We start from the raw sequence: 20642 nt of genomic DNA on the forward strand, positions 1-20642 counted from the left end.
TTCTTCCTCTCTATTCCTCAAAATATATATATATATATATATATATATATACTAAATAAATGAATTATAAATTCATTTATTTCTAAATACCCAAATATGTCCTTTTTAATCTTTCCTCTTTACAATTTAGTCTATACTACTATTCCTATATATTCTCATCTTTATCAATTAATCAATTTAGTCCTCTATATTTTTAATTCATTTCAATTTAATCATTGTCCTATTATTTGGGGTATTACATATCAAGCATTTTTTTAAGCTATAGATTGAGAAGATTAAATTAATTTTACAACTAGTGCAAATCTTGAAACCAATAAATGATCAGCTGCCTAAAATAGCATAGAATTGATTTCCAAACAGAATGATTTACTTTGATGACATAATTGTTAATGACGATATACTACAATGATAGCAAATGAAAGAATAAAGGGCATAGACAACAACGACAATGATGGAGAAAAGAAAACAACAAATTCGTCACCATACCTAAACACCAACCAAAATGATCAATTTGGGTATTCAGCAAAATGGGAAAAAGGAGTCCATAGATCAACAATTATTGTCAAAAATGATCACACCCAGATTGTCTTAGGCATTCAACCAAAATTTAAAGCTGTCTACTAAACATATTTAAGGAAAACATAAAGAGGACGAACGAGAAATGAGAAAATTAGGGGACACCTTCGATGTATTATGTTTTGAAGTGACTTTGCACTTCGTTTCTCTGTTTTTGTGATGGATAGAATTGAGAAAGGTCAGCTTTCTCCCCTTATTTTTGATGCAGTTGTTGAGTACTTGGATCGGTAAATACTATTGGGTGCTGCTTATGTTGACTTTCTATATGATAGAAATGAAGCGGGGACTAGTGGAAGGAGAAAAGACTGGGAGGGACAAAAATGGCAAATTACATGTAAATATTAGGGACTTGGGGTTTTAATTGCCCCAACCTTTAATATTGGACAAATTACATGGTTACTTACTGAATTTTACTCTGTCTTGCTTCACTTACCGTACTTTCAATTTTTTTTCAATTTACTCACTGAACTTTAGACATTGAACGGTTTTTGTCATTTAGCCGTTAATTTTTTAACAGTGTTATGATGTGACAATCAATACCAAAACAATATATTTTTGGTTCGAAAAATTTTAACCAAAGCGATGTAGTTTTGGTTTTAATATTTTTTTCTTTTTTCCTTTCATTTTCTGCTCTTTCCTTATTTGTTCTTTTTCGTCTTCTCATCTTCTCTCTTTATTTGCCTCTTCAACCTCGATAAACCCATATTTCGGCTACCACGTCAACCATTAAAAAGCGAAAATAAAGTTAAGAAACGAAATGAAAATTAAGATGAGAAATTGTATTAGCTACTATTAGGTTATTCTCCACCATTGTAAAATACTAAACGAAAATGAAGATGAGAAATTCCTCCATTAAAAAGAACAAACTTGTTGGCCACAAGCCCATAACCATACCCCACAATTACAAGAAAAAATTTAGAAGTAGAAATCATAGATGAAAGCATGACCTTAAGAAAGGGACACAATCAATCCTTTATGATAAAACACAAACACTTCCACCAACTTGCCATTATCATAAATCTTTCTACAAAAGGGTAACCCTTAATTCAATTTCTAACTCTCAAATATCTTCATTTTGGGTTTCTACCCATAGTTGGAAACATTTAAGAGAGAAAAAATGTGGCGTATGCTGGTGGCTTTGCGACAGAATCTTCAAAACATCAAGAAATATGGCAGATGAGAACATGATGATCGGAACGGAGGAAACAATAATGGAAGCAAGATGTCGAGTTTCGTAGATAGGAGATTAAATAATTTTTATGTGATTTGCAGTGTTGTTAAAAGCTCGTTTTACAGTGGTAATTTGCTTCTTTCAACCCCATGTTAATGACGTTGATGGTGTCTGAAATTTAGAAATTTCAGTCATGAACGATCCTTGTGTTCATGGAGGAAGAACAAAAAGAAGCTATTTTTTCTTCTTTATCTTTACATTCTTATAACTGTGAAAAAGTAGTTCGGGAGGAGCATTAAGATGGTTTTGTTGATTTGAATATGATAAGATTTTCTTATTAAATGGTGGTTGATGAGGTTAAAATTTGAGAAGATTAATAGTAAAAACGTGGGTTCTTATCAAATATTATAATATAAAATAAGTCACATAATTACATCATTAATGAATAAACGGTCGAATAATTAAAAATGTTTAATATCTAAAATTTAATGAACAAAATAAAAAAATTAAAAAACGGTAAGTAAAACGATAAGTGAAATAAGAAAGAGTAAAATTCAATTAGTTTCTTTTGCTTCATAAAATTCCTACTATTTTTTCCGACTTTATTTGTATCGACCATTGAACTTGGAGTTGCGATTCCAATTGTTATATTTTCATCATCATGTCATCTGAATCGGAAGAGCAGCAGCTGAGCAAGAAAGCTGCCAAACAGGAGAAGTTGCGCCGCCGCCAGGAAGCTGCTGCCTTGGCCTCAGCGGCTTCTTCTCTTTTCGTCGAGGAGGATGATCCCTATTCCTCCAACTATGGCGATGTCTCTCTCTACCGGAGCTAAAATCTTGCTCCCAAACAGATGCTGGCCAATGTAGCCTAGTCATTTCCTCCATGGAATGGACACCTGTTGGAGCTCTTACCCAGGATTTGAAGGAGAAAGAGGTGCTTATAAGGGAACGAGTTCACATAACACGACCAGTGTCGAAGAATATGGCGTTCGTGGTGGTGAGAGAAAAGGGATTTACCGTCCAGTGCTTGATCACTACGCAAGGAGAGGGAGTTAGTCGTCAGATGGTGAAGTTTGTAGCTAGACTCAACCGAGAATCCATCGTTGATGCAATCGGTGTGGTATCTGTCCCTGGGAATCCCATCAAGGGAACCACCCAGCAGGTACCGACTTTTCTAATAAAGCTTTTCTTTTTCTTTCCTTATTTAACTGAAACAAAAGAAATGAAATTCAGATATTCATTGATGTACCTTTACTTTTTATTGTTCAAGGTCGAGATTCATCTCAGCAAATTGTACATCTGTATTATGGTTATATGCAGGGCCGGTCATGATATTTTAAGGGTCCTAGGCAAAATAAGAGATAAGGACCCTTAAAAAAATAACTTAAAATTCAAGAATAAATTTCGGTAAATGCCAAACAAATTTTTTCATTAAAAATTATACGAGTAGATTCTATTACATTAACCAACATTATTTTACCAAATATATAAAGAGATATCACAATTTTTCACTCAATTTACTCCTATATGTCTTCAATCATCTCTTAGAATCATTTGTCTAATCGAAAATGACGCCTAATTCATAAGAAACAGTTTCTTCTAGTATTTTGAGATGCAAAGTCATTGATAATAACATCAACATCAATGTTTCCTATCATCCTCTCAATAGCAATGTTGCTAAACCATTCAACTTTTCTTGTGACATTGATGACCTCAAGTACGTTTTTATTAATTTAAGCTTTAAGAAACTTCTTTCGGCTGAAGCTATGGTCAAACCAATAGATAATAAAATCCTATAAGCAATTGAAGCAATCAAATAACAATATGCATATTTGACAAACTTAAGAATTTCAGTGGCGGATAACAATTCTGTCGACAAAGTCATTGTAAGACTTTCAATTCAGAGAAAAGATCATCTAAGTCAACATCCGATGAATTGCCATGAGAAAAGGTAGAATGAAAATGAGCACACATTCTTTCAACTCATTATCATCTAATGACTTTAACTTATTTGAATCATATAAAAATCCAAAAATACTTTCAAATGTCTTCAATTGCTCAAATCTATTCTTCAAAGAAGTAATTGCCATATCTACCACAACCAAAAAATAATTGACTCTAAATGACTCTTCAGGCGATTCAACTTCGTTATCCTCATTATTCTCTCAAAAAATTTCTTCCTAATCACACGACGTTTTGTGGGAAATATAGGCTCCACATCCATTTCAAGTACAAGACTATTAGCTACATTCATACTAGTTGTAAAGCCTTCATCTCTATATTTTTCAAAGTAGGACATCACACTTCTAATTGCCTTATGGTAGTAGCAATGCACATAGCCGTAGATTGTAATTTCTTGCTTACCATATTAACAGCAAATAAAATGTCATACCAAATCACAACACCAAGCAAAAACTCAAAACTTGAGAGTGCATTCACCAAACTTTCATCTTCACTTTTTGACTTTGCATCATTTTCACAAGATTCATATAATTCACACAAAGCCAATCTTATTTGGGGACATTGAAATCTAATAGCTTTGACACTTTTAATTCGACTCTCCCATCGAGTATTTGATAAATATTTCACAGTTAATCCAGGAACATTATCAAGTAAAATTTTCCATATCTTTGTAGAACCCCGAAAACAATGCATATATGCATTCAACAACTCCAAAAAAAAAAAGAAATAGCTTTAACACAAGAATGTGCCATATCACCAAGAGTGAGATTTAGACTATGACAAGCACAAGCCATGTATAATGCTTTTGAATTAATTTCAATAATTTTTTTGAACACCTTGGTAATTTCCTTTCGTATTAGAACCATTATCATAATCTTGTCCCCTCACATCATCAACATTAAGATCAAGAGACTTCAAAACATTTTATAGTTCATTAAAGATTTCTAATCCAGATGTATCATCCACTTTTAGAAACTCCAAAAAGAACTCCTCGATTTTAACTTTGTTGTTTAATATATTAACACATCGAACTATGAGGGTCATTTGTTCTTGATGGCTCACATCAGGCGTACAATCAAGAATTATGGAAAAGTATTTACCCTCTTTAATATTCTTAATGATAGAATTTCTCACACTTTGAGACAAAGGGAAATAAACTCATTTTGAATTTATGTCCAAGATAATGATAATGAATTCACGATCCTGAATGTGTCTAACATGATCTTGCATAATCACATCAAACTCTGCAATCATTTCAATCAATCCCAGAAAATTACCATTTTATCTTGATATAGTTTTCATTAGATCCTCGAAATGCAAGATTATGTTAGCAAGACATTTCACAACTGAGAATATTCTTTGTAACACTTGTCTCCAAGCTCTTTCTCTTTCATAATCTCTTCTTGCAAATTTTTATCGATTTGATTTTTATCCAATCTTACTCTCAATCCATTCCAAGTATTCATATTAGTCATATGTTCAACACTATTTCATGTTGTTTATGTCTTTGCCTATTATGTTTCCAATCACTTATGTCATCATTTGCTAACAAACTTACATTACTAATCGATTTGAACAACTTGCAACAAAAACAATATACTTTGTCAACATTTTTGGAATAAACTAACCATTTTCTATCACTAGTCTGACCATTGCTCAACTTTCTAGAATAACATGCATATGAGAAATGTCTATAATATTTATCAACAGGAAATTCAAGATCCATTTCTCTTATGGGCCCTTTTTCAACTAATATATCCTTCGCATTATTGTCAAGATTCTTCCAATTTATAGGGTCATATATTAAAATGAGGAAGTGTCTCTTCACCAATGCCTAAATTTTCAACATTTCATCAATTGACATATCATTAAAGTCAATTGGATCATTCACTTCATCATTCACATTTTCAGAATTTCCAGGATTTTCAGTATGTAAATTTTCAGTTGATGATTCAAAGTTTCATGAGAAACCTTTTTAAACACAAATTTATCAAGAGCACATTTTTTTGACTTCTTTAACTCCTCCTCTCGCTTCTTTTTTTCTTTTTTCACTTCTAGACAAATTTTTTAGGCAACATCTCATCAAAGAGTCAAACACAAACTAATTCTAATAAATAAGTATAAGAAAAGAACAATTGCACATGGATTCTTCAATTATAATTGTAACACATTAGAGTAAGATAAAATCCCAAACTCCCAATTTGATAATTGACACTGTTGACATAAATATTAATAATTATAACATGAACAGTGAACACCAAAATAAAAACATCAAAAAAACATCAAGCAAACAGAACCTTAGCAAATTGTATCAATCATCCTTTTAAAACATTTAAGTTATAACAAAACTTTACTACACACAAGACAAATCATAATTTAAAACCAGAAATATATGCCAAATAAAAGCAAGCAATAACTATTTATTTATTTTCCTTATTTTTGCTAATTTTTCAAAACTAAAGCAATAAACTTCGTTTATTTTACCATTCCCATCATTTATAGATCAAAGATGCAAAATATTAATATTAGTGTAATAAGAGCACTGGTTAGCGTAAAATACTTCTTCAACTCACTAACCACAAGGATTTATCTATTCGAAACAATAAACCAGAGAATCCATATCTAAAATATGATTCAGAAAAAAGAAACAAAATTACTTTTAAACAAACCGAGAAGCGAAATCGAGAAATCTGAATAAGAAAAAATGTATAAAAAAGATGTCGGAAAGTGGAAACCAAACTGTGATGGATGGGCAATCAAATCGGAACAAGGAGATAATAAGAACGTACCTGATTTTTAGGTAATGAAAATTCAGAAAAATAATAAGGAATTAGGGTTTTCTGAAAGGAAATTAATCGGCAAGGAGAGAACCAAAAATGAACAGGCAAATGGTGACGAATGGACAATCAAATCGGAACAAGGAGATAAAATTATTATTATTTTCAAGAATGGGACCTTTCAAACTTGGACCCTAGGCGGTCGCACTCCATGCCTGGGCTCAGGGCTGGCCATGGCTATATGCATGTTTATTATCACTCACCGTCTTTCCTTTAATCTACTACAAAGTGGGGATAAACTTCCTCGTGTCAATCAAGATACACGTTTAAACTTAAGAGTTCTTGATATTCGAACCCCTGCTAATCAAGGGATTTTCTGCATCCAGTGCCAAGTTGGAACCGTAAGTCTCAGAGGCTTTGGTTTTCATTCACCATTGTTTAATATAGTCTCTAATCTCTAAAGGTTATAACTGTTTGTTTTATTTTATTGTTTTCATCTTATATCTAAACTGCTAAATATTTCCTTAAACAAATCCAAACATTCTGTAGATATTTAGGCAATTCTTGTTGTTTGAGGGTTTTATTGAAATCCACACGCCTAAACTGATAGCAGGCTCTAGTGAAGGTGGTTATGCTGTTTTTAAGCTTGACTACAAAGGGCAACCTGCATGTCTGGCACAGTCACCTCAACTTCACAAGCAGATGGCAATCTGTGGGGATTTTGGGTGGGTTTTTTAGATTGGCCTTGTTTTCAGAGCTGAGGACTCATACACTCATAGGCATTTGTTTGAATTTACAGGTCTTGATGTTGAAATGGAGATTAAGAAGCATTACTCTGAGGAATGATTGGTAGTTGGCTTGAGTCATGTCTCCTGAATCTTCAATATGGTTTAATGGATATTTGATCCTCTATATGCAGGTGATGGACATGTGGACAGATTGTTTGTTACTATGTTTGATGGTTTGAATGATAGGTGTCAGAAGGAAGGGAGGGCAGTATCCCTTTGAACCTTTGAAGGTCTATATCCATTTTCAGTTCTGCAATACTTATATAGCTATTAAGCTTCTGTACTGTTTGGAAAATTAAATAATCTCATGTTAGTCTGTTAAATATTGTTGGAATAGAAAGAAACCTGCAAATGTGGGATTCTTTTTTTTTTAAATTTATATTCAATTGTTACCTTTCTGCATTTGTAGTACAAGCCAAAAACCCTGCGTCTTACATTTGAAGAAGGAGTCCAATGCTGAAGGTAAACTTGAAGCTTTTTGGTTATTTAAGTTCAAGTCACTTGTTGCGGTATTTTCTTGTTTTTATTTGCACTCATGTTAAAGAGGAAATAGGTGAAATAAATGAGGTTATATAATCTATGCACAATAAAAGTAATTAGAATGATAGCAGGAGAGAATATAAGGTGGCAAAGGAAGTAATTTGCTTACGTTGTTAAGCTTGGATCAGAAATCAAGCATTTCTTATAGATGGCTATACTAAAGGGTTGGGATCGTCGGCGCACCACATGGCACAGCGGAAACAAAACTCGACGGTCTCACCAACGATCCAAGTACAAAAACTGAAATCGGGAGGAAGATGTGAATACTTACAGCGGGTTCCTTGAAAAACAGTAAGGACACAGTAAATACTGGCGGTGTAGATCGGTTCGAATCGTAAGCCTCCACGAAATCACGTCTCGGCCTCTACTCAGTTCACCCGATTGAGAGCAATTTTGTTTTCTCCCAAAACCGTTTTGAGAGAAATGGCTTAAAGGTTTTGTGTTTCTCTAAAAACAGTTGCTAAACCTAACACACCCTTTTATAGCCAAGTTACCCTAATCATATTAGGGTTTTTATTATTTCAAATTAATTAAATCTATATTTAATTAATTGGAATTTAATAATCCTTTTATATCCATGTTACCCAAATCATATTAGGGATTTTATTATTTCAAATTAATTAAATTATATTTGATTAATTGAAATTAAATATTTGGGATTATTAAAACATATACTTAATTAACTCTAGATATATTTCGTAATGCACAACAAATTGTACATCTTTACTTCTTTCAATCCTAGGGTGTGACCCTGTAGGTTCTTGTAACGTTAGCAGTAATTATTAGAACAATTCTAATATTACATACAATGAGTGACATCTAGCAATATATCATTGTCACCTAAGTTACAAGAAAATTTGATTCGACATATCATCTTGGTGATTAACTCTTAAATGTTTTACATCCTTATGTCCTTTATATCTAGAATAGGCACATGTCTTGGAATAGTCACACTTGTATAGCCCATCTATGTTTCTTGATATCTAGAGTAGACTTTAATTAACGAATAGTTTATGATATCATATCAACTTATTTGAGCATGGCCATGTGTTTCTAATCGTACTCAATCAAGTGGCATGTGATATGTTTCCTATTATGTAGGAAGGACAAATCATATCTTAATCATACACACCCACTACATATATTGAGATATATTCAATAACAGTCTTTATAGAGCAACCAGTTATGGTGCTTGTTTAGCTGCATCAAAACATAAACAATATATGTTGGGATAGATTGATCTCAAGTCTGAGGATCATACATATAGTCATCACCATGAGCAATGTTATGACTGTCACATAATAATCCAAGACATATGCTCATGGTGAGTTAATCCAATACATTGATCTCTAACAATATAATAATGTATCAATTCTGACATCTCTACGTCAATGACAACTCGTTTTCATCAATCAATAACATGTTATTCTTAAGAGTATTATTATTGTCCATGCCGATAATAATACTTGACTAGCGATCTTTTAATAATAACAATTATGTCATTATATGGACTTTATTATCTTCCAGTTTATGTTAAATACATATATATAACTTAAAATAATAGCAGCAATGCCTTTATTCAATAAAATCGGTAAATAAAAGTATTATTACAATCATCATATGATTGGTTTTTGGCATACTCTAACAATCTCCCACTAGCACTAAGACCAATCACTCACATATATAATATCGAGTGACTCATTGTGACGATCATGTGTAAGAGGCTTCGTCAAGGTATCAACAATGTTGTCATCCATGTGTACTCTACATATTTCCACATCTCCTCGATCAATAATCTCTCGAATGAGATGAAAACGCCTAAGAATATGTTTGGATCGTTGATGAGATCTGGGTTCCTTTGTTTGTGCAATGGCTCCATTGTTGTCACAACGGAGTTCTACAACATCTGATATGCTGGGAACAACCCCTAATTCCATTATAAACTTCTTGATCCAAACAACCTCTTTTGCTACTTCACTGACTACAATGTATTCAGCCTCTATTGTAGAATCAACTATTGTGTCTTGCTTTGAACTTTTCCAGCTCACAGCACCTCCATTAAGACAAAACACAAAACCCGATTGCGATCGTGAGTCATCCTTGTCAGTTTGGAAGCTGGCATCAGTATAACCTTTTATACAAAGCTCTTCATCCCCTCCATAAACAAGAAATTTATCCTTAGTTCTTCTTAAGTACTTAAGGATATTTTTAACTGCAACCCAATGATTTTCACTAGGGTTCGCTTGATACTGACTCATCATGTTTAAAGCATACGATACATTTGGTCGAGTACATATCATGGCATACATGATAGAACCAATAGTCGAAGCATATGGAATCTTATTCATCCGTTCTCTTTCTCGTGGAGTTAAAGGACACATTTCCTTCAAAAGAGAAATGTCATGTCTCATAGGCAAAAATCCTTTCTTGGATTCTTTCATATTGAACCTTTTCAGCACTTTGTCTATATATGTACTTTGACTTAGACCTAGAAGTCGTCTTGATCTTCTCTATAGATCTTAACTCCTAAGATATACGATGCCTCACCCAAATCTTTCATAGAAAAACAACTACTTAACCAAGTCTTAACAGACTGTAAAGTAGGTATATCATTTCCTATGAGGTATGTCTCTACATACAAGATTATGAAAAAAACAATGATCTACTAGCCTTCTTATAAACACAAGGCTATCTTCATTTCTGATAAAACAAACTCTTTGATTGCATCATTGAAACGAAGATTCAGCTTCGAGAAGCTTGTTTAGTCCATAAGTAGACCTCTGTAGCTTACAAACCTTTCCAGTATTTCCTGAAAAGACAAACCTTCTGGTTGTGTCATACATATCCTCTTCAGGTTTTCCATTAAGGAAGTTAGTTTTGACGTCCATTTGTCAGATTTCATAATCATGGAATACAACTATTGCGAGCAAGATCCAGATGGACTTACACATATCTACAGGGGAGAATGTTCCGTCATAGTCTACACCATGAACTTGTCAAAAACCTTTAGCGACTAATCGGCCCTTGTATGTTTGTACATTACCATATATGTCGGTTTGACCCCTTCAGGTGGTTCAACCAAAGTCCATACTTGGTTTACTGACATGGAATCCATCTCAGATCTCATGGCTTCAAGCCTTTTCTCAGAGTCTGGGCTATACACTGTCTCTTGATAAGTCCTGGGCTCATATTGATCCATAAGAAGAACATTTGCATGTGTCGTAACAAGAAATCCAAATCTCTCAGGTGCACGGTGTTCTCTTGTAGATCTACATAGTGATTGTGTTTCTAAATCTGTTGAATGCTCCTCAACAACTTGTGAAACATGCTCAACTTCATGTTCATTTATTTGTTGCTCTTGAACTTCTCCGAGTTCAATATTTCTACTCTTCCTTTTCTTTAAGAGAAATTCTCTTTCGAGAAAAACTCATGTTCGAGCAACAAACACTTTGTTCTCGTTAGGGTTGAAGAAATAGTATCCCTTAGTTTCTTTAGGATATCCAACAAATATACATTTATGAGATTTAGGTTCAAGCTTTGTAGACATCTGATGTTTTATATAAGCTTCACAACCCTAAATCTTCATAAAAGGCATACTGAGACATTTCCCAGTCCATATCTCGTATGGTGTCTTTTGAACCGATTTAGATGGAACACGATTTAGTGTGAAAGCGGTTGTTTCAAGTGCATGTCCCCAAAAAGAAGTTGGAAGATCACTATGACTCATCATCAATCGAACCATGTCTAACAGTGTTCGATTCCTTCTTTCAGAAACTCCATTCCACTATGGTGTACCAGGTGGTGTAAGCTGTAAGACAATCCCACATTCTTTTAGGAGTTCATCAAACTCTATGCTTAAGTATTCTCCACCTCGATCTGGTCGAAGTGCCTTAATACTCTTGCCTAGTTGATTTTGTACTTCATTTTTAAATTCCTTAAATATTGCAAGGGCTTCAGATTTATGGCGCATAAGATAAATATACCCATACCGACTGAAGTCATCGGTAAAAGTAATGAAGTAATGGAATCCACCTCTGGCTTGTGTATTCATTGGTCTACATACATCACTATGTATTAACCCCAATAAATCACTTGCTCGCTCACCTTTACTATTAAAAGGAGCTTTAGTCATTTTTCCCAACAAGCAAGATTCGCATACAAATGAATCTAAGAATCTATCTTTATGGAGTTTTGATATGCATTTCTCACTTATATGGCCTAAATGACAATGCCAAAGATAAGTTTGATTCGAGTCATTTATTTTTGATCTTTTAGTATTTATGTTATAAATTGTGTTTTCTTGATCCAAAATATAGAGACCATTAACCAATTGTGATGAACCATAAAAAACACTATTGAGATAAAAAGAACAAAAAATATTCTTAATAATAATTTCAAATCTAATCTTGTCCAAACAAGAAATAGAAATAATGTTCTTAGTCAAACTAGGCACATAATAACAATCCTCTAAATTTAAATCAAGTCTACTAGGCAAAGATAAAACATATGTCCCTATAGCTAATGCAACAACTCTTTCTCCATTTCCCACTCGTAGGTCCACGTCTCCTTTAGCCAGATTCATTCTCTTTTGCAGTCCCTGTATAGAAGTACAAATATGAGAACCAAACCGTATCTAATACCCAAGAAGTATATGTGACAAATTAACATCAATAACATAAATACCTGAAACAAACGTTCCGTTTGCTTTTCCTTCTTGACCTCTTCAAGGTAAACAGGGCAGTTTCTCTTCCAGTGTCTGGTCTTATCGCATTGGAAACATTTTCCTTCTTTGCTAACTCCCCCTTTGGCTTTCAATGCATTTTTCCCTTTTGGTTTGGTCTTACCATTGCCCTTAGACTTTCCTACCTTTTTCTTCTCTTTCTTTGTCCTTGTGGACATCAAAATGGGCTTAGGTCCAACCTTTTCATGTTACTTTCGACAGTTCGTAACATGCCAATTAACTGTGGCAAAGTCTTGTTAATTTCATTCATGTTGAAATTAAGGACAATTGGCTAAAGCTATCTGGCAACGACTGTAGGATAACATCGATAGCCAATTTATCTTTGAGAGGAAATCTCAGCTTTTCCAACATTTGGATGTAGCCCATCATCTTGATGACATGAGCTCCTACAGGAGTTCCCTCTGCCATTTTTCATTGAAATAAAGATTTAGAGGTCTCATAACTCTCTTGACGTGCTTACCCTTGATATATTCTTTGAGATTTTGAATCATCTCATATGCAACCATGTCCTTATGTTGCTTCTGAAGCTCAGGAGTCATGGTGGCAAGCATTAGACATCAACATCTAACATATCATCCATATGTTTCTTGAATTTGTCTTTGTCAGCTTTTGAAGCATTAGTTGCGGTTCATCAGGAACAGTTCCTCAATGACATATTCATTCCTTTCCTGTTTGAGAACAATTCTCAAATTACGAAACCAGTCAAGGAAGTTTATGCCATTAAGCTTATCTTCTCAAGGAGTGATCGCAGTGATAAAGTGTTGTTTCCATTAAATCTACAACAATGGAAATATTAAAGTAAGTAAATTTACCGAATTAAAATTATAAATAGGACTTTATTTACAAATTACTACCAATTTATTCAAAATTAAAAACCCTTTTTTTTTTAATTTTGAAAAAAATCAACGAAAATTTTTCTAGTGGGTGAGGATCCATAATACATCAATTTCCTAAATCAACTTTGGCTTTCTTTTAGGATAGTGATTATTTAGGTAAGTAACACTTGACTACATCTCATGTAACTCCTCATTTTGGTGAACAACTTTTGTTCAGGTATCTAATGACTTATCCAATATTGAACCTCTAGGTTTCTAATCCTATTATAAAACCTAGCTAAGTTATTACCAATATTTTAACAGATGAATATCACTTGCTTATTCTTTGCATTTAACCAAGATAGATTTATGTGCCAATGCTTTGGCAAAGCCCACACAAGATCGATCAAAGCCTTAACGAGGGTAAATATTGGATGGTTAAGTTAACTTCGATTATAAAGAGGGATTTACGTAATTATCTCATCATTGTTCGTTTTAATATTAGGCCCTTACTGATCTCATCATTATTTATTCGTATTTTATCATTTGATGCATTACATACATAACAAATATAACAATAAATAAGATGCAATGGTTATAGCCCAAAACAATGACTAAGGTGACCTATCCCAAGCTAATAGAAGAACCAAAAACCCTAAAGCCTAAGACTGCTCTCTAGACATCTTCTCTCCATTCTTTTGCTCCTTGTGAATCTATATAGGTTTACAATTTTAAAAGAAACTCGTTTTACATATGAGGGAGTAATATGAGAAGAGAAATACAAAAGAGATATAGAAAGGCACGGCTCGTAGACCGTATTTCAAATTAAACCATTATAAGGTGAACAAGGGCTATAACCATGCATATCAAACACCGTACAAAACAAACATATTATATATATATAAACACGTTCTTACGCCTTTGTTCAAAAAAAATTAATATGGGCCTTCAATTTGTACTGCTGATGAGGGTCTAGGGGCGAAGCCCCTAGCGCGCTTAGGCCATCGCGATACGATTGGTGGGATTTTTTTGAAAAATAGTACTTCTGTTTCCATTAAAAACTTCACGATTTGATAACAATTATCAACAGAATCATGCTTTTGGGATTTTCAATCCTGAAGGTTTTCTGTATCAGAACAACCATTATTCCACTTCCAAACGTGATCTGCTATCGCACTCCCATAGATCATCCAGCAACAAATTGATTGAAAAATATATTAACAAATTAACATATTAATCGTTGCGGTTATCGATTCGAACAGTGATATCACATATTTACGAAATCGATAAAAACTAGAACATGCATCTCATACATATCGCATCAACCAAAAATTTAACCCAAATTCAGATCGTACAAGTGGCTCTATACCACTGTTGGACCGTCGACACCCTGGCAGCGGAAAAACAAAACGGTCTCACAGCGATCCAAGTATGAAAACTAAAATCGGGAGGAAAGATACAGATACTTACAGCAGGTTCCTTGAAAAAAACAGCAAGGAGACAGTGAACTGGCGGTGTAGATCGGTTCAAATCGTAAGCCTACGAAATCACGTCTCGGCCTCTACTCAGTTCACCCGATTGAGAGCAATTTTGTTTTCCCCCAAAATCGTTTGAGAGAAAATGGCTGAAGGTTTTGTGTGTTTTCTCTAAAAACGGCTGCTAGACCTAACACACCCTTTATAGCCAAGTTACCCTAATCATATTAGGGTTTTATTATTTTAAATTAATTAAATCTATATTTAATTAATTAGAATTTAATAATCCTTTATATCCAAGTTACCCTAATCATATTAGGGATTTATTATTTCAAATTATTTAAATCTATATTTAATTAATTAAAATTAAATATTCGGGATTATTAAAACATACTTAATTAACTCTAGATATATTTTAGTAACACACAACAAATTGTACATCTTTGTTCGTTTCAATCCTAGGTGTGGACCCTGTAGGTTCTTGTAAACGTTAGCAGTAATTATTAGAACAATTCTAATATTACATACAATGAGTGACATCTAGCAATATATCATTGTCACCTAAGTTACAAGAAAATATGATTCGACATATCATCTTGGTGATTAACTCATTATGTATTACATCCTTATGTCATTATATCTAGAATAGGCACAAGTTTTGGAATAGTCACACTGTAAGCCCATCTATTATTTCTTGATATCTAGAGTAGACTTAATTAATGAATAGTTATGATATCTCATATCAACTTATCAAGCATGGCCATGCGTTTCTAGTCTTACTCAATCAAGTGGCATGTGATATATTTCCTATTATGTAGGAAGGACAAATCCTATCTTAATCATACACACCTACTACATATATCGAGATATATTCAATAACAGTCTTTATAGAGCAACCAATTATGGAGCTTGTTTAGCTGTATCAAAACATACAACAATATATGTTGGGATAATATTGATCTCAAGTATGAGGGATCATACATATAGTCATCACCATGAGCAATGTTTTGACTGTCACATAATAATCCAAGACATATGCTCATGGTGGGTCAATCCAATACATTGTTCTCTAACAATATAATCATGTATCAATTCTGACATCTCTATGTCAATGACAACTCGTTGTCATCAATCAATAACATGTTAGTCTTAAGCATATTATTATTGTCCATGCCCATAATAATACTTGACTAGAGATATTTTAATAATAACAATTCTCATAATCGGTTTTCGCCCGGGCACGAAATTTTACTTGGCCGGAAAAATAATGTGGATAAATGGTTTTTATTGAATTGTTTTGGGAGTCACCATCAACCTTTTGGGTTAGGTAGGTTGAATACCTAAAAACTCATCTTTTAAAAGAGTTTTTAAGAAAACATTAGTTAAAAGATACATCGGTCTACATTTAACTAAAAAATTGTTCTTTTTAATAATAAAAAGGGATTCATGGTCTGTTACATTTGGGGAATGATTAGCACCCCCGCAACGCCCAAAATTGGTCCCTGTAGATTATAAATTGTCTTTAATAATAGAATTTAAGAATTCTAATTTAAATTTAATTTATGATCTTTTCATATTCAATTGGATAATAAGGAAGAAAAATATTAAAATAATTTTTATAAATGAATTATAAATAAAGTATTTATTTATTTAAAAATATTAGAAAATGGCATCTAGTTGTTTTAAGACTACCTTTTCTTTAATATTAATAAATAAATATTAATAAGAATATAATAATTTTCCTAAAAATAATGAAGTAAATATATATATATGTATATATATTTATAAGTAGGATATTTATTTATTTTTAAAATACCGGAATAGGACGTCTAGTTGTTTTAAGATTGTCTTTCCTTAGTAATTGAAAATATATAAGTATTATTATTTAATTAATTGGTGAAATTAATTAAATAATACTTATTAATATACATATATTAATATGACTAAAATTAAATAAATATAAAATAAAAAATATAATAATTTGAATAGAACTAAAATAATTATATATGTATAATAAGATATTTATTTATTTAAAAATATTGGAATAGGACTTCTAGTTACGTTAAGACATCCCTTTTCATAATATTTAAAATAAATAAACATTTTTATTTAATCATATATATATATATATATATATATATATGAATAAATAATATTTAAAATATTAAATTAAACATATTGAAAAAAGATAATAATAAGAATAAATTGCAATTAAATTGTGACTAAAATAAATAAAATTAAAAACTATAGGATTAAAATGTAAAATATCTAAATTTATGGACATAATTCGAAGTATTCTGAGATTTAGGCTCTAACTGTGTAATTTAGCCTTAATTAATTATTCGGGATTAAAATAAAATTAATTAAATTATAAGGGACTAAATCAGTTATTTACCCTAAATATATAAATAAACAGGCAATGATTAAATTATAAATAAAACAAAATTTAAAAACCAAATTGAAATGCACAGAAAGTCAAATCCAGTGACTAAAAGTAAAAGCTACAAATTTGGGAGTACTGCCAGAGGGGTTCCCATGTGAAATTACACAAGCACCCTCAAACAGGCAATGATTAAATTATAAATAAAACAAAATTTAAAAACCAAATTGAAATGCACAGAAAGTCAAATCCAGTGACTAAAATGTAAAAGCTACAAATTTGGGAGTACTGCAGAGAGGGTTTTCCCATGTGTGAAATTACACAAGCACCCCTCATCAAAACAGCGTCGTTTTGATGAGGGTATTAATACCCTTTAAACCGGCTCTCTTTAGCCATTTCTCTCATTTTTTTCATTTTGGCTTCTCTCTCCTCTCCCTTCTCTCTTCAATTCTCTCGCCGAGTTCTGGCCTGCCACCGTTTCTGGCACCGACCACCGCCACCAGCCACCATGAACAGTGGCTGAAAATTACAAAAATACCCCAATTTGTAGATCTCACCAACCTAAAGCCGAATCCAACCTCCCTTTTCTTTAAAATTTCCCTGAACTCTGTAGATCTAAAATTTTACCTTCGAAATTCAGTGATTTCAGACGACTTTTGGGCTATGGTAAGTTCTTATCTTCTTCGTTTTGTTTTTCGGTTGGTTGATGGTTTTCGAATGTTGTTGTGTTGGTGTTGATTTGCTCTCGGTGGCTGTAGTTCTTGCTCAGTTTCGTGTTGGTTTTTGTTGTCCTCCCTCTTTTTTATTTTGCAGGTTTGGTGATGGCTTTATAGCCTCCACCGAGATGCTCATCGGACCAGTCCCAAGAGGTTGCCTAGGTGAGTCACCATAGAGCTCACGTGTTGAGGGGCAGCTGGCCTTCTGGAGGGCTTCGATTGAAGGTGGCGTCATGGCGCAGTGTCGGAGTGTTTCTGGCAGCAGTGTCGACAGGATTTCTGGAAGCAGCGACGGCTGGGAGCTTGGAGGAGGCGACTAGGGCTAGGGTTTAGAAACCCTAGCAGAGATGATACAAACCTAGAAGGGTTTGGGTCGTCTTGGGGCCTGGACCAGGTTGGGCTTATAAACTAGGCCTGGGTTCTTGTATTGGGCCTCCGGGATTTAATGTATTTGGGCCTGTAATATATATTTAATAATAATAAATAATAAAAAATAAAATATAATAATAATAATAATAAAAGTAATAATAAAAGTAAAATGAAAATTAGTCTACAACAATTATGTCATTATATGGACTTTATTATCTTCCAGTTTATGTTAAACACATATATACTGAAAATAATAGCGGCAATGTCTTTATTTAATAAAATCGGTAAATAAAAGTATTATTACAATCATCATATGATTGGTCTTTGGGCATACTCTAACAAAAGGGTTGTCTTTTTTTTGGCTGATATTGTTTCTAGTTCATCATCTCCCAATTTTCGTGTGTTTGTTCAGGATGCTGGTGTGGAAGTTGAGCCTCTTGGGGGCCTTAATACAGAAGCAAGAGAAAACTGGGCCAGCTAGTTTGGAGAAGGTTTATAACTTTTTCCCTTTCTTGTACATTTTGTTCTGCTGCTGTTTTCTTTTACTGAATGTGATTTTCTAATTTGATTTTAAAACGTTTTCTTATAGGTATGACACTGAATTTTATATTCTGCATCGCTATCCTTTGGCTGTGAGGCCATTCTACACCATGCCTTGCTATGATAATGCCCTTTATAGTAATTCATTTCATGTCTTCATTCGAGGTAATCAATTAGATCAATATTTCCTTTTTTGGTTCTCTTTATTCATCTTGATCTATTTCTCTCTCTGTGTGTGGCTACTTTTGTTCTGCTTAAGCATGTTTTTGTTAGACATTTTAGTCTCTTTTAAATATATATTTTTAAAAAATCCCTTTATATGGTTTCTGAATTTTTGTATGTCTGATATTCTCCTGACAAGGTTTCATGCGAGGATTTTAGTTTCATTGGTACAAATGGTTTCAAAAATGGACTGAAATTGTTAACTATCATGTCAGAATCATGTCCTATGTAAATGAATGAAAATGTGAAATGAAATTTGAAATGAACTACAAGCAAATTCTCTCTTTCTTTTTGTCTGTCCCTTTTCCTAATGGGCTTACATTTGTTGCTAATTCTTTCTTTTTGTCCCCTTGTGTGATCTTAAACTTAGGAATCTCTCTATTTTTTATATTGTTATTCTCTTGATACTTATATATGGTAATGGCATTAATGAAACTTGTTTAAAATGAAACTTGTTTAACTGTTTCCTTTCCTTTAGGTGAGGAGATAATTTCAGGAGGCCAGCGTGTCCACGTACCAGAACTTTTGGCAGAACGTGTACAGGCATGTGGAATTGATGTCAATTCAATCTCAACCTATATTGATTCTTTCAGGTAGTAAAAAATCGCCACTTTCTCTAGGACCTTACTTTCCTTCAAGTGGTAAGTTTCAATAGTGAATCTGTATTGACTAAACGTTTGATCCGATAAAGTATGAGCAGTGGTTATCATTGTTTGTCAATGTTTAAATAGTATCTACTGCTGAGGCTTTTCTTGGTGTTAACAGAATTTAATAGCTTAGAGTTCTTAATACTTCTGCACTTGTACAGATATGGTGCTCCACACGGTGGGTTTGGAGTGGGATTGGAGCGTGTGGTGATGCTTTTCTGCGCTCTGGGTAATATTCGTAAAACTTCACTTTTCCCTCGTGACCCTCAAAGGATTGCTCCGTGATGACATGATAGAGCAGTGCTTCATCCCATGCTATTTTGGGGTTATTTTATTTGAAGTTTGATAAGGTGTTCAATGGATAGAGAATCGAAGGAATCTTATTACTGTTCTGTCTTTGTAAGTTGGATGGTTTTTGCTAGCACAATTTTCACTTTGCTCACTTGACTAATTGTTCGCTGTTGTATGTTCGACTTTGAGACATGTATTAGAATAAGGCGAGCATTAAGACAAAAAATCTTAAAGAAAGTAACTCTGCAAATGGGCAGGTCGGTTGTTGACTGTCATGATATAAGCAAGCAAGCATCAATGTTCCTCCTTGCTTGCTCACATGCATTAAGTAGATTGACTGTTGCTCCAAGCCCTGATCTTCCCAAGATATCTGTAGATTTGGGATTGGTGACACGCAATCTCCTATCACATACTTATCATCTTTATCTCTTGAATTTAATTTCAGGACGCTTCAAAAGGTTAACCTCTCCTGTGGAATGGCTCTAAGATATGTCCAAAGGATTCAAGGGTTTCGGTATATACTTGCAAGCATCGAACCTAACACAGGTTTAAATGCAAGGGTTTTATTGTCTATGTGCGAACTGCCAAAATTGAAATGCTAAGCTAGGGCCTAAGACGAACCACCGACTTTTG

At 33.3% G+C, this 20642-nt stretch overlaps 3 protein-coding genes and 1 long non-coding RNA gene across 4 annotated transcripts; all 4 read left to right on the forward strand.

Moving 5' to 3' along the window:
* The first annotated feature begins 2408 nt into the window (after positions 1–2408).
* On the forward strand, positions 2409–3121 carry LOC120173507 (aspartate--tRNA ligase 2, cytoplasmic-like). Its single transcript, XM_039180653.1, has 3 exons — positions 2409–2553; positions 2598–2908; positions 3017–3121. Exons 1-3 carry the CDS (start codon positions 2409–2411, stop codon positions 3119–3121), a joined length of 561 nt encoding a protein of 186 aa, XP_039036584.1.
* A 3390-nt stretch (positions 3122–6511) lies between these two features.
* Positions 6512–7356, forward strand: LOC120173508 (aspartate--tRNA ligase 1, cytoplasmic-like). The gene is made up of 2 exons (XM_039180654.1): positions 6512–6886; positions 7035–7356. Exons 1-2 carry the CDS (start codon positions 6512–6514, stop codon positions 7221–7223), a joined length of 564 nt encoding a protein of 187 aa, XP_039036585.1. The 3' UTR covers positions 7224–7356.
* Positions 7357–7415: 59 nt separating this feature from the next.
* LOC120173487 lies at positions 7416–18799 on the forward strand. Its single transcript, XR_005521067.1, has 3 exons — positions 7416–7503; positions 7683–7735; positions 18722–18799. It is a non-coding gene; the product is annotated as an uncharacterized LOC120173487 (long non-coding RNA).
* Positions 18800–18898: 99 nt separating this feature from the next.
* Positions 18899–20061, forward strand: LOC120173486 (aspartate--tRNA ligase 2, cytoplasmic-like). Its single transcript, XM_039180642.1, has 3 exons — positions 18899–19014; positions 19550–19664; positions 19880–20061. Exons 1-3 carry the CDS (start codon positions 18960–18962, stop codon positions 20001–20003), a joined length of 294 nt encoding a protein of 97 aa, XP_039036573.1. The 5' UTR covers positions 18899–18959; the 3' UTR covers positions 20004–20061.
* The last annotated feature ends 581 nt before the right edge of the window (positions 20062–20642 follow it).

This window comes from Hibiscus syriacus, unplaced genomic scaffold (genome assembly GCF_006381635.1).
Source record: "Hibiscus syriacus cultivar Baekdansim isolate YM2019G1 unplaced genomic scaffold, ASM638163v2 tig00111954_pilon, whole genome shotgun sequence".
Taxonomy (NCBI): Eukaryota; Viridiplantae; Streptophyta; class Magnoliopsida; order Malvales; family Malvaceae; genus Hibiscus; species Hibiscus syriacus.

Excerpts from the sequence above, each read along its gene's own strand:
- LOC120173508 (XM_039180654.1), top strand. The coding sequence starts at position 6,512 with ATGAAAATTCAGAAAAATAATAAGGAATTAGGGTTTTCTGAAAGGAAA. Across the intron at positions 6,887-7,034 it reads TCCAGTGCCAAGTTGGAACC|ATATTTAGGCAATTCTTGTT; the intron begins GTAAGTCTCAGA and ends AACATTCTGTAG.
- LOC120173507 (XM_039180653.1), top strand. The coding sequence starts at position 2,409 with ATGTCATCTGAATCGGAAGAGCAGCAGCTGAGCAAGAAAGCTGCCAAA. Across the intron at positions 2,554-2,597 it reads TCCCTATTCCTCCAACTATG|ATGCTGGCCAATGTAGCCTA; the intron begins GCGATGTCTCTC and ends GCTCCCAAACAG. Across the intron at positions 2,909-3,016 it reads TCAAGGGAACCACCCAGCAG|GTCGAGATTCATCTCAGCAA; the intron begins GTACCGACTTTT and ends TTATTGTTCAAG.
- LOC120173486 (XM_039180642.1), top strand. The coding sequence starts at position 18,960 with ATGCCTTGCTATGATAATGCCCTTTATAGTAATTCATTTCATGTCTTC. Across the intron at positions 19,015-19,549 it reads ATTTCATGTCTTCATTCGAG|GTGAGGAGATAATTTCAGGA; the intron begins GTAATCAATTAG and ends CCTTTCCTTTAG. Across the intron at positions 19,665-19,879 it reads ACCTATATTGATTCTTTCAG|ATATGGTGCTCCACACGGTG; the intron begins GTAGTAAAAAAT and ends GCACTTGTACAG.